This window comes from Exophiala dermatitidis (assembly GCF_000230625.1).
Source record: "Exophiala dermatitidis NIH/UT8656 unplaced genomic scaffold supercont1.6, whole genome shotgun sequence".
NCBI lineage: Eukaryota > Fungi > Ascomycota > Eurotiomycetes > Chaetothyriales > Herpotrichiellaceae > Exophiala > Exophiala dermatitidis.
The window spans coordinates 2,168,271-2,181,023 of record NW_008751651.1 but is presented as its reverse complement, the minus strand read 5'-3'; the positions used below and the strand labels follow the sequence as shown (position 1 = coordinate 2,181,023).

General features: G+C 51.8%; 3 protein-coding genes across 3 annotated transcripts; 2 read left to right on the top strand and 1 right to left on the bottom strand.

The window, feature by feature from the left end:
* The first annotated feature begins 449 nt into the window (after nt 1-449).
* Nucleotides 450-2,782, top strand: HMPREF1120_07615 (uncharacterized protein). The gene has a single exon (XM_009161843.1). The coding sequence runs from the start codon at nt 1,622-1,624 to the stop codon at nt 2,294-2,296; it is 675 nt and encodes a 224-aa protein (XP_009160091.1). The 5' UTR covers nt 450-1,621; the 3' UTR covers nt 2,297-2,782.
* Nucleotides 2,783-3,321: 539 nt separating this feature from the next.
* On the bottom strand, nt 3,322-8,706 carry HMPREF1120_07614 (uncharacterized protein; the record flags this gene model as incomplete). Its single annotated transcript, XM_009161842.1, has 1 exon — nt 3,322-8,706. One exon carries the CDS (start codon nt 8,704-8,706, stop codon nt 3,322-3,324), a length of 5,385 nt encoding a protein of 1,794 aa, XP_009160090.1.
* Nucleotides 8,707-9,344: 638 nt separating this feature from the next.
* HMPREF1120_07613 (kexin) lies at nt 9,345-12,598 on the top strand. Its single transcript, XM_009161841.1, has 2 exons — nt 9,345-11,563; nt 11,615-12,598. Exons 1-2 carry the CDS (start codon nt 9,780-9,782, stop codon nt 12,399-12,401), a joined length of 2,571 nt encoding a protein of 856 aa, XP_009160089.1. The 5' UTR covers nt 9,345-9,779; the 3' UTR covers nt 12,402-12,598.
* Nucleotides 12,599-12,753: the final 155 nt, after the last annotated feature.

Here is a 12,753-nt window from a genome sequence, read left to right as displayed (position 1 = left end):
ACCGTGTACCTTTTACCATAGTTTTACTTTTGCATTGAAGGAAGGGCTCATACTACTGTGCACATAGGAGGAGTCGGACACGACAAAATTTGGACGAGGCGCGCGGCTTGAGGGTTTGAGGTCGTCGTTGTACTACCCTCAATCTATTATGATCATGATGTGCAGTGGTAGATGCAATGTTAGCCGCAGTTGATGGTTTTGATTCAGACGAGCCCGTCCAGATCCGAGCATTTATCGATCGTAGGTACCGTAGATTGATTGTCTGCTATTGCTGCAACGGTCTTCAACATGGCACTGGGCCCCCTGATGATTTTGTTGTTGGTGGAGCACATCCTCCCCAGCTTTTCGTACCGGTATAGCTGCTGATTCGATGACCTTGTTCCCCCGAAAATTCGTCGGTCCTCCGCTCTTCGAAAGAACATTTCTATGTGCTATCCCATCCAATCATGTCTACATCTCTTGCAACTACACTCAATTAATCAATCAGGTAGTCAGTTACACACAAACACGACCATATGTTCCAGCCTTACACCGTCGGTTTGTATTCATTGGATGGCAGCTCGATTTCATCGCTGTTCTACAGAACCCCTACGCTACCCTCTTTCCCCTGACATGGCAGTTGTGGTCAAAGCACAGCAAGCACTTTTGCTGTCGATCGCTCACTCGCTCACTCCCAGCCATCGATTATTTGTTTCTTTTCTTTATATCATTGACTCTCGCCCTCTGGTGCTGACGATTGATTGATGAGTGAATGATATGCACAGTACAGTATTTTAGGCAAAAAGCTCTTCTTCTCCTTGTTTTTTGTTTGTCAGTCTGCCAGTCAGGCCTCCCAATCTACTCCTACTCCTACGCTGACTCTACCACTACCACTCCTACTGCTACTGCGACTACACTGCCACACATAGTACAGTTCTTTTCTTGTCTTGTCTTGCTTATTAGCACGCCGTGCCGCACGCCGCATCGCTTGCTTATTATCACTATCTTTTTTGTTTCTTTGTTTCTTTAATAGAAACAAACGAACAGACGGAGCGGGCTCAGTCTGATCTCATCTGACAAACAAGACAACAATCAGCTTTTGGTCTCTTTGAATCCTTTGATTCACTTTTGCTTTATTTTACTCTTTGTGTGGTTTGGTCTGGTGGTGAATGAACCGGTTCATTGGTGGCCTGTCACCTTTTGACACACAACAACTACTGTACATCTGGACAAGACATCAATCACTGCCGTTGCAATCACTTGTACAGCATCCGCCTCAGCATCACCCTCACTTTTATTCTACTTCCGACTTCACTTGACTCTACTTGAATACTATTCTGGTCAAAATCAACTGTCACTCACTCACGACTGTCACATCGACTGACTCACTTACCTATTCACCTACCTCTTTCCAACGGAAGAAATTTCCAAAGATACCTACTCTCAGCTACATAAGGTACCTACATACCTAGCAAGCCACCTGAATCTACAACTCCTACTCCTACTCTTGCTCCTTCTTCCTTCTCAAATCGAATCGAAAACGACAACGCGCTGGTCTCATCCGACTCAACAGTCCATCCTACTACAACCACTCTCAAACCACTCTCAAACCAAACCCATCCGGAAATCAACCAAAGTCACCATGTTCTCCCTCTCCCTCCTCGCCATCCTGGCCGCAACAACATCCGCCCTGTCCATCCCATTCACCAAAAACCACGGTCCATCCCTCACCCCTCGGTCCGGTTCCACCGCTCCCAACCCCGTCTCCCAACTCCTCACCATCGCCCCAACTTCAAACACCTGCCTCAACGCCTCCTTCCCCAGCGAATGCGTCGTCTCCTCCATGTCCATCGTGCAAGCCATGGTCGACTCGTTCGCAGCTTACAACATCACCACCGCCGCCGAACAAGCCGCTCTATTGTCTTGGATGGCATTCGAATCCGGCGACTTCAAATTCAACCGCAACCATTTCCCCGCCCCTGGGCGTCCCGGCCAAGGAACGCGTGTGATGCTCATGCCGAATTTTGTGTCTGAATACGCTGCGAGTATTCCAGAGCTCAAAACGGGGTTAACAGCAGCTGGGTCTGATGTTGACAAGATATTGAGTCTCGTGTTGGCGGATAAATATTCTTTCGCGTCGGCGGCTTGGTATTATGGGACGCATTGTAGTGCTGAACAGAAAGAACAGGTGAAGAATGGGGGGAAAAGTGGTTGGGAAACGGCGTTTGTGACGGGGTGTGTGGGGACGACGGTTACGGATGATAGGACGGAGTATTGGGTGAGAGCGAGGAGTGCGTTGGGTGTGACTGTTGACTGAATCAGGTACCTAGGTCCTTGATTGTGAGACCGGCAAATGGAATCAGACTGACGAGTTCGTTTGGACGTGCATGGAACTCGACTGAGAAAGGGCGAGCGAGCATGAGCTGCTTCTGCTAGGTGGACAAGGACAGGCTGAGGCAGATTTGCTTGAAGGGCCTGGGCCGGCTGGCTGCCTGTGTCGAGCAAAAAAATGCATTACTGTGTACTGGCCGAACTGAATCTTTGACTTACCGACTGACTGGCTAGCTGGCTGGTTCAGAGCAGAGGATGACTGGTAGGTACCTACTGGCTACCTAGATATCCTGACCTTACCGACAAGGCAGGTAAGGTCGATGAATCTACTTGGGTGTCTACCATAGGGGACTAGGTGTCCATGATTGAGGTTGTCCTACATGCTGCTGCTGTCACATAGTATTGCATCGCATGTTATATCCTCATACGCCCGTACTGCAGCACCACTACGACAAACAGTACTACTATCCAGTGTAGTCTCGTTTCCCTTTTTCGCTTATCGTGGCCCCCTGACCCCCCAAAAGGTTGGTTCATGAAGCCTGCTTCGCTTTGTTTCGCCTTTTCTCGGTCCTTTAATTAGCTACCCAGGCAGGCATGTCGCGAGAACTGTTCTCTGGGGCCTGCATTTGGAAGCTACACCTTGAACTAGTAACTAGTATGACTTTTGGCCAAATCTAATCCACTGCCAGTCCATTAGTTGCAATCTAAGTTTGGAATCGTCCAGTACAGTTCGAGGGATGGGCTATCTTACTACTACTGCTACTACTGCTGCTGTTGCAAGAAATGAAGAAAGAAATGACCAATTCCCATTTTTCATGTCTTTCCAATGCTAGTACCGTAACCAAACAAGTAAATTGCTTATCCCAACGTAGCCCCGAAATCAATCACCATCATCTGCATAAAGTAGATGAGTTATCTGCTGCTGCCCCGCCCCCCAATCCAACATAGACCTGGTGATAATGGTTAAGCGGGTAGGGCTTTGACACAAGTCCAAAGCCTGACCTTTTCCACTCAATCGTACTCAACATGCCCTTCCTCCCGCCTTCCATGTCCATCCAGCCACTGTCGTGCTTTTCGGAAACTAAACGTCCTCCTTCGCGGCTTGGGTTCCTGATAAGCTTCGACGCCAGAATATCCTCGATACGGTTGTTGTTGCTGCGAAACATTATCGTAGGCCGACAGCGGTGTATTTCGTTGTTCAACCCCTGTTCCCCTCGCTAGATGCGGCGGTGGATCATGCGGTTGCGGGTCGGATGCCGATATACCAAGAATACGTTCCTGCTTGCTGAGTTTGCGTGGTTGAGGTGCAGATGCCGGCCCGGTAATGGGAGACGACGACGAACCACCTCCACCACCACGACCACCACCACCCCCAGCAGAAGAAGAAAAAGCTGCTGCATGGTATTGCTGACTTGTCCAGTTGTCACTGGGGCTTCTGGGCTGAGAATATCCTCCACCGCTGCCAGTGCCAGGCCTCGTCGCTGTTGGGCCGGTGGCAGATCTGATGATCAGCGAGCGTCGGCCACCAGAGCCCGAGGCACTTCCACTTCCAGGCTCGAGGCTGTGGCTGGGTGGGGGACGACGTTCCGTGTCGTAGAGCAAGTCATGGCCTGGTGGACCGGTCAGGTTCTGAGACATTCCGGATTCCGCTTGTCGAGAGTGGGAGTTGGAGTTGGTCGGGACATAATTTGTCCGAGTTTGTTGTTGTAGTGGTTGTTGTCGTTGCTGCTGCTGCTGCTGCTGCTGCTGTGGCTTCTGATAATTATCCTGTCGAAAGTGAGATTCTGTGTTCGATGGACCACCACCAGGTACTTGCTGCAACGACTGATCGGCTTGGCCTGTCCCGCCCATGCCTGGTAGTTCATCATGGTCAAACTCCGATTCGGAATCACTCTCTGGTTCAACTCTCTTCGGTGCCCGGCCACCACCAAATAAACTAAACCGCCGTCGTGTCGACCCTAGCCGCGTTTTGTCTTCATTGTCACTATAGCTTTCGTCATCACTCTGCACCTGTCCCCAGTTACCTTCCCCTTGCCGTGCGGGCTTATGGCTCCTACGTCTTTGGCTGACAAATCTGTTCAACAGACTTGACCTCCTTTTGACGTCCGCAGCTTCATCCAGCTTTTCCCGGTCAGAACTGCCATCATACCACAGGGCTGGAATAAGCAGCCGATACGGCGCGGTTATCCCCGATGGATCTTTCTGATTGACTTCCACGTTGAGCACGACATCCAGACCACCGTCGAGGTTAATCTGGTCGTTGACATCGATCTCGTTGCCCTCCGCATCGACGGCAGGGACATTTCCCTTTCTTGCGGCTCTTTCAGACAGATTGGTGGGACGACGCAACATATTTGGTCGCACAGGAGCCTGGTCAAAAGATGATGCACGACGGCCCGGGATGGCCTGAAATTCCCCCGAAGATTGGCGCGAATTGGAAGCACTCTTCGGCGGATGAGTAGTACCATCATGGGATGCGGAACGACCTTGTTCATACATCGTGTCCCGATAGGACGTGGGAGGTGCATTCCTGGAACTCAGCCGTCGGAAGAGAGCTCGTGGGTTGACATCCTCCTTGGAAAACGAGAAACGTCGTCGGCCAGGTTCTGGTCTCCCCTGTTGGTGTTCTTCTTCGTCATCTGAGACATCCGGACTTTCAGACGGAGACGGCGTTGGCGGAGGCGTTGAGCCTGGTGCATACTCTCGAATAGAACACCAGTTTCGCCTCGGAAGCATGTGTTTGTTGTTCCGTCTTCGGTTGTCAACATCATGCGTAAACATAGGAATCATATTTTCGTCCGTGTACTTATCCAAATGATGAGTCTTGTTGCGCCGGTTGAGTATATCGGCCAGCATGTCCGATGGCGGAGTATTTACAATGGCCGAGGAGATTATGTTTGGCATGTAACGATGATCTTTGTCCTTTGGGATTTTCAGCTTTGGATTGGAGTGAAATTGGCCAACGGCAGCCAGGTGCACATCACCGCTGAGGATGGTGAGTCGGCAAGATTTTTCTGCGGCAAGATCCTGAAAGTCGAGCACGAGATCATTGCGTTCACGTTTGTGGTGAGTTGCCGTCCAATGATCATCCAAATCGTCCAGGATCTCAACTCCTCCATCGAATTTGTTGAGGAACCCGCCTTTGAGAACTCCGACCCTACCAAGAGCTTTGACAGGATCCATTACACGGCTGGTCAAGACGTTTTCCAGCCAGACAAGTCGAGGATATGCAACCGGAACTCCAAGAAGAATGATGAGATGTTTAGTCTCGCCTTCGACCAATTCCCGACGACATCGTTCAAGAATTGTATCGACGGTGTCCACACTCAGCACTTCATCCCGCATCCGCTCCGTACGACAGTCCAGTCCCAGAAATGCAACGTGCTTACCCAGATGCATGAAGACGCTTCTGCTCGGCTGCCTAATATATGGGCCAGGCTCTCGGCCCAAAATCCAACTGGGCTCATGAGCTGTCGTCTCTTCGGGAACGCTTTGATGTTGAAAAAGCATGTAATACTTGAATGCCACGTTCCCTAATCCCGAGAAAATGGGTGTTTCCATGAAATGGTGAGGATAGGACCCGAATCCGTCAATAATGTCATGGTCATCCCAGATATTGATCATAGGGATTTGACTAGCGGCCATGGAGAAAAGTCCCTGGGAGAACCACATGGCGTATCGGTTCAAATAGAAACTTTCTAGCTCTTCCTTCATCTCTGTTGTGAAAGGCGCATGGTGTTTGTGAGCCGGGTTGCGCATTCTTGTCCATTCGCCAAACAGTGGAGACTCAATAGCAACACGATCGTTGTATATCTGGTCGCCTCCACCAATCATGACGTGGAACGGTCTTGTCTGGTGTGTGTTCAGTACGTCTCGCCACATCGGATCAGGCCCGCTGAAATTGTTCGGGTTGACAGACAAGCTGAATCCGTTGCAACTGTGGAACATGATGTTCATTGTCTCTCCCCGGCCCGGGACCCAGAAGCCGACCGAAGCTCCACGATTAATTCGATAATTGATGTGTTGCTGATTTTCGCCAAGTTCAACTTCGAGATTGAATCTCCAAAAAGTCACGTCCCGGTCTGGATCAGCGTACAATCTGGCCCCTTGAACCTCCTGATACCTGCCTAGTCGCTCACCATCAGGGTCAGGAGTTCCCCTGCTGGTCGATTTCGATCTGTCAATATCAGAAGGACTGGGAGAGCTTTCAAATAGCCCATCATCCGTTTCGACCTGAGATAAGTCTTTTCCCTCTTCAAGGTGATCAACAGGACGAACGTATAATGCTCGCCCCGTCCTCGAGAGCTTGGTTAGGCCAGCGATGGGATCAACATATTCAGGCTCCAGCTCGTCCGTAGTGACATGATGAGGCGGAGGAGGCAGTGGGCTTTGAGGTTTTGAAAAGAGGCGTAGTGTTGGCGGAGGATCATATGAAGAGTATGAGTCCTGCGTAACGATCAATACACTACCTCTCCAAAATTCGCGGTCGGCGCCCCTTTCAGACTTTTGCCTCCTCATGCCAGTATATCGAAGAAGTGGTCCGCACCGCAGATATAATCGTGGTTTGAATTCGGCAGTCTTGTCATCTATCGGGCCGTCAGTAGCAACCTGCTCAGATACTCTGGTCGACCTGCTGCGTCGACGGGCAGATGCACTGCCAGACTGTTCCCACCATGTCTTCCCCCTATCAACAGAGGTATCAGGCTGTGTGGAGAAGTCGCCGAGGGTCAGTCTTGCCGTGCCAGCCTCTTTCCACTCGTCCACGGGACGGCGGCTCATAGGCTCTTTGAACGACACACTTGATTTCCGCTGCCGGTGGCGTGTTACATCAACCACCTTTGTTGGCGGTGATCGTGGGCTACTAGGTTGTGGTGATGCTTGAAGCCCTAGGCCCACTGGAGGTGTAAGCGGTGCCTGCTGAGTTCGAATGGTGTCGGACTCTGGTAGACGCGAGTCGTGACCCGATGCTTCTTGTTTTGCAACTCTTGAACTGGTCACGGCAGCTGGAACGGGAATCCTGCTGGGCCCACTGCCAGTAGAAGCTTTTCGGCCGTCCCCTGACGAAGTGCTTTTTTGAAGCCTTCGAGAGTCATTTCTAGCAACGGTAACTGGTGGAGATACTCCCGTCAGTTTCTCCAGTGCTGCTTTATGGGAGGCATTCCTTTGATGTTCAGTGGGATCGCGACGGACGGAGGCGTATGGAGCCTGGGGTCCGGGGGCCCGTGCGGTAATCTGGGGTACATGGTTGTCCAAGTGTTGACTTTCATCCATGATTCGCTGACCCCTGGATCGAGCCACTTCGGGACCCGTTGAAGGCTTCTCGGCTGTGCTTTGACCAGCTCCATCGTCCCTGCGATATTTGCTGCTGGATTGCCGGTTTTGACCACCAGCGCCCGGCTGAAGTTTCCTTGAGAGCGTATAATCAAAACTAGGATGGCTTGCACCGCTTGGAGTCCGCATATCAGACTGTCGGTTGTGCTCTGTTACACTAGACTTGAGTTGTTGCCGCTGAGTACTGCTCGCATTTTGCTTCGAGCCACCGACATCCTCAGATACTGCACCGTCAGGTCCCACTGCCCGATCCCGTCTGGGTAGTGGCTGTCTGGTGGTCGAGGTGGGTTCTCGAGGCGAGGTCGGTAAATCACGTCTCGAGTTGGCATCGCGCTCTCTCAACAGCATCTCAGCCTCTTGCACTCTTGCTCTTTTCTCCTCCTTGCTGATATCGGTCAAGGTGACCTCTAGCTTCTGCAGCGGTGATCGATCAGATGCCCACTCTCGTCTCGAACCCTCGCCTCGAGAGGCGCTGGCCCTACTAATAGCTGAGACGGGTTCCTCAGTACGTCGAGGAGTGTCAGAGACGCGTCTATGCTGTTGCGCGAACCTGTCCCCATTGAACATTGTCTCTCGCGCCGAGGCTTGCGCCGAGCGACTGGCCCGCTCCATTGGCTTGCCAGATGTAGAGCCACCAATGCCCGCAGTGTCTAGACGCAGACCATCTGTGGGAACAGGCTTCCGAGGAGGTCCTGACGGGACATTTTTGTGATCGCTGTCGTCAGAGATCCGCTGTTGTGCTTTCATCCTTCCTTGAGCATCTTCATCATCCTCTACATCCGCATAAGCCTCACGATGGTATGGCTTTCCTCTTGCCCTTTGAGCAAAAGACCTCTGAGCAGTGCCTTCACCATAACTGGAATTTCGGTAGGAGATTGGCGGACCGCGGGGAGCTTCAGGTGCGAGCGGAGGGGGCTGAGCGGATGGTTCTGGACTTTCCGATGCTAACAGTTTGCTCTGTCGCCGGCTTGTACCATTATGTGAGCTTCTCGTTCTGCTCAAGCCGATCAGGCCATCCAAAGATGGATCATGGTAGAGTTCAACGGGGTTCATAGAGGTAGCCATTTGGGCACGGGTCTGGACCGCCGAACAACTTGCAGTCAACGCCTTTTTCGCAATCAAAGTCTCACGAGTAGACGAGAAGAGAAGTAGGACATTTGCCGCAGTCTAATCGAGGTGCGCAAGGAGCATCACACGGCTGGACTGGTCGGATCGCAAGATGCGGACGTGAATAGGACGCAACATGGGCAACGAAGAATGTTAATTAAGGTGGGGAGCTATGTGATGGGTACATTATGTACAAGTGAATGAAGCAAGGACACATAGAGAATCTAGAAAACGCAGCAGGCAGAGCAGATTCAGTTGAGAGAGCGGACTTCAAGGAATAGACGGATGGGATGGTATTCTGCGTGGCTGGTAAATGAGCTGGTAGGTTGTCGATTCCCGACTGCAGCGTGTTTTTGGAGACAAACTTTCCAGCAGTGCAGCGGACATGTTCCTAGTAGTGGTACCTAGTGACGTGGACGGTGGAGGGGAGCGGCCCGCGGCTCTAGAGGCTGAAGGAGGCGCCTAAGGGACCAAGATAGCTGCCCCTAAATGCCCAGAACCGGACTGGGGCCCGCCTAGTCTGCGCACTAACCAGCGGCATAGTTGCTGGATTCGCAATCCCTGCATCGTGCCCAAAGAGAAGAGGACAACGTGCTGCAAAGCTTACACGGTATACAAACCGCGACTGCAGCAAGACGGGAGCCCCATCTGTCAAGTACTGTCGACGATATGCACGACGCAGAAACTTGAACTGGACTGTCTTCGGAGTTTCTAGATTCGTTCAGGGGCCTGCAGTTCTTTATTCCTACAGGTTCAGACTGCATTCTTTGTACCATTCCTTCATTCGATACGGACCCGACCCTGACTGCGGTTGGGCGTTCACGACCTGTGGGTTGCCGCCTGCCGACAACTTCTCGTTTACCAGCATTTTAAAACCGTTCGAAATCATCCAGACCCAACGTTACACAGTCATTATTGTGAGGCGTTCCTTCGTTCCTGCGGTCCTCCATAAGCGAAACGCCCTCGAACCTCTCCATCAGATCGAAAGGCATGCTGGTCGTCCTTCGGTAATCCTAATACAAAATCCTACCATGCGTTGGCCATCATGTCTTTCGCTTTTATTGTTGGCCAGCCACACCTGTGCCGGTCGCCGCGATTACGAACGTTATGACTATTTTGCTGCCCACCTCGATCCGACAGCTGTTCCCGAAGAAGTGGCCCAACGGTTGGGAGTGCAGTATGAAGGACGAGTAGGGGAACTTCCTTTCCACTACACTTTTTCTTGTCCAAAGAACTCGTGCCCAGATCTCGAGTACTCCATACAAGAATTGCAAAGGCGGAGGAAGCGGAGGAAAAAGCGCTCAGTCGACAGCAATGGCGTCGACATGCAGGGACAGCTGCCTGTGGATTTGAGTGGTATCCTGTGGTCCGAAAAGCAAGAGTTACGGATGCGCCTTGTCAAGCGAATCCCACCACCTCCTCCGGTCGCTGTCCGAGCCGGCCCTCAGTCAACGGACGCAAGCGCTGATAAAGAAATTGATCCCCAACAGAAGGAAGCAGTGCAACGCTTAGACTCGATTGCAGAGGCACTAGAGATCAAGGATCCCATCTTCAAAGAGCAGTGGCATTTGTTCAATCCAGTACAGTTAGGCCATGACCTGAATGTCACTGGGGTCTGGTTGGATGGCATCACAGGCAACGGCAGTATTTCTGCCGTGATTGACGACGGCTTGGACATGGACAGCAACGACCTCAAGGACAACTACTTTGCTGAAGGCTCTTACGATTTTAATGAAAAGGTTCCTGAGCCCAGGCCGCGCTTGTTTGACGATAAACACGGCACACGCTGTGCTGGTGAAATCGCCGCCGTCAAGAACAATGTCTGTGGTGTAGGAATGGCTTACGACAGCAAGGTCGCTGGAATTCGAATCTTGTCGAAACCCATCAGTGACGAGGACGAAGCCACTGCAATCAATTACCAGTTTCAACAGAATCAGATCTATTCTTGTTCATGGGGTCCCCCGGACGATGGCGCCACCATGGAAGCCCCAGGCATTCTCATACAGCGAGCTATGGTAAACGGAGTACAAAGCGGGCGCAGTGGTCTAGGGTCTGTGTTCGTCTTTGCTGCTGGAAACGGTGCTGCAAGTGAAGACAACTGCAACTTCGACGGATACACCAACAGTATCTACTCCATTACCGTGGGAGGCATTGACCGGGATGGTAATCATCCGTATTATTCAGAACATTGCTCTGCGCAGCTTGTTGTGACCTACAGTTCAGGCAACAATGATGCTATCCATACAACTGATGTTGGTCCTGACAAGTGCTATAGTGGCCATGGTGGCACCTCTGCTGCCGGACCTCTTGTTGTCGGAACTGTCGCCCTGGCACTCAGTGTCAGACCCGATCTGACATGGCGTGATTTACAGTACCTATGTGTGGACACTGCTGTTCCCATTCATGAAGACGATGGGAGTTGGCAAAACACGACAATTGGGAAGAAGTTCAGCCACGTCTACGGCTATGGCAAAGTCGATGCATATCGCTTCGTGGAAGCTGCAAAATCATTTCAGTCCGTCAAGCCCCAAGCCTGGTTTCATTCGCCCTGGATCAGCGTTCAACATTCCATTCCACAGGGTAACCGAGGGCTTGCCGCAAGTTTCCAGGTCACCCAAGAGATGTTGACAGAGGCGAACTTGGAGAGGCTGGAGCATGTCACTGTGACAATGAACGTCGAGCATACCAGAAGAGGTGATTTGAGCGCCGATCTGATCAGCCCCAATGGAATAGTCAGTCATATTGCTACCGCTCGTCCTCCGGATGGCGCTACAACTGGCTACGACGACTGGACCTTTATGTCGGTTGTTCATTGGTAAGTTCAAGCTAGGAATTGCGGAATGGCGATTGGGCTAACAAGCTCTAGGGGCGAATCTGGCGTTGGCAACTGGACTGTGGTCGTTAAAGACACCAAGGAAAATGAGTTCAATGGCACTTTCATTGACTGGCGGCTCAACCTTTGGGGCGAGTGTATTGATCCTCAGACACAAGGCCTCCATCCACTTCCTGACGAACATGACGACGACCATGTCACAGCTACCGCTGTAGTGACCACAACTAGCGTCGACCCAGAAACCCCGCCGACCTCGCTACCGGCAATACCTACAGATCACCCCGAACGACCCACAAGGCCAAAACCGGGCGACTCTACAGATACGACCACGACTGTTCCGGCCAGTGTTCCCACAACCGCCACGACGTCGGTGCCAGCCGCGACGACAACAGCAGCGGCAGAACCAACACACACCTATGCCGATAGTTTTCTCCCCTCCTTCTTCCCCACCTTCGGCGTTTCCAAGCGAACCCAGATATGGATATATGGCTCGATCGTGCTGATCGTTGTCTTCTGCTCCGGATTGGGGGTTTACTTCCTCATCCAGCGAAGGAAGAGACTTAGAAACAATCCGCGTGACACATACGAGTTTGAAATGGTAGGCGACGCCGACGAGGACGAACAACAAGGCCTGACTTCCCGCGGTGGCGGCAAGTCGAGAGCTCGACGCGGTGGAGAATTGTACGATGCCTTTGCTGGGGAAAGTGATGATGATCTCTACAGCGACGAAGAGACCTATCAGGACACACCCAGCAATGACACCAGCAATGACACGGGGACGGGATCCAGTGCTGGCAGTTTTGAAGGTCAGGAAAAGTGAGCGAGCTATAGTAGAAGCATGAGCGTTGGGCTCTCACATAGCCCAGTTCGCCTTGAAGGCGCACGCCGTGCACGAAACGGCAATAATAAGTACCTAGACGTACACAATATCGTGGTGTTTTTGACAGATCCAACGTCATCTGCAGTCAGCCGCTTGCTCTGTGCTGTACCGGTACCCGTATCATACGCGCACCCTGACCTCAGACGCTCTGTGTGAGAGATAAATGAGGCATGACCACAGTCACGAAGTACGCATCTCATGGCTGCCGCGGTTGTAAAATCCGGAAAGCACGACAAAGTATGGGGCATATTTAGTCAAGATGCACCGTTGTAGACAGATCTATATGCTCTGA

What these genes read in the sequence shown, in the direction of transcription:
- HMPREF1120_07615 (XM_009161843.1), top strand. Translation starts at nt 1,622, where the DNA reads ATGTTCTCCCTCTCCCTCCTCGCCATCCTGGCCGCAACAACATCCGCC.
- HMPREF1120_07613 (XM_009161841.1), top strand. Translation starts at nt 9,780, where the DNA reads ATGCGTTGGCCATCATGTCTTTCGCTTTTATTGTTGGCCAGCCACACC. An exon ending in TTTATGTCGGTTGTTCATTG is followed by an intron (nt 11,564 to 11,614) that starts GTAAGTTCAAGC and finishes AACAAGCTCTAG; the next exon opens with GGGCGAATCTGGCGTTGGCA.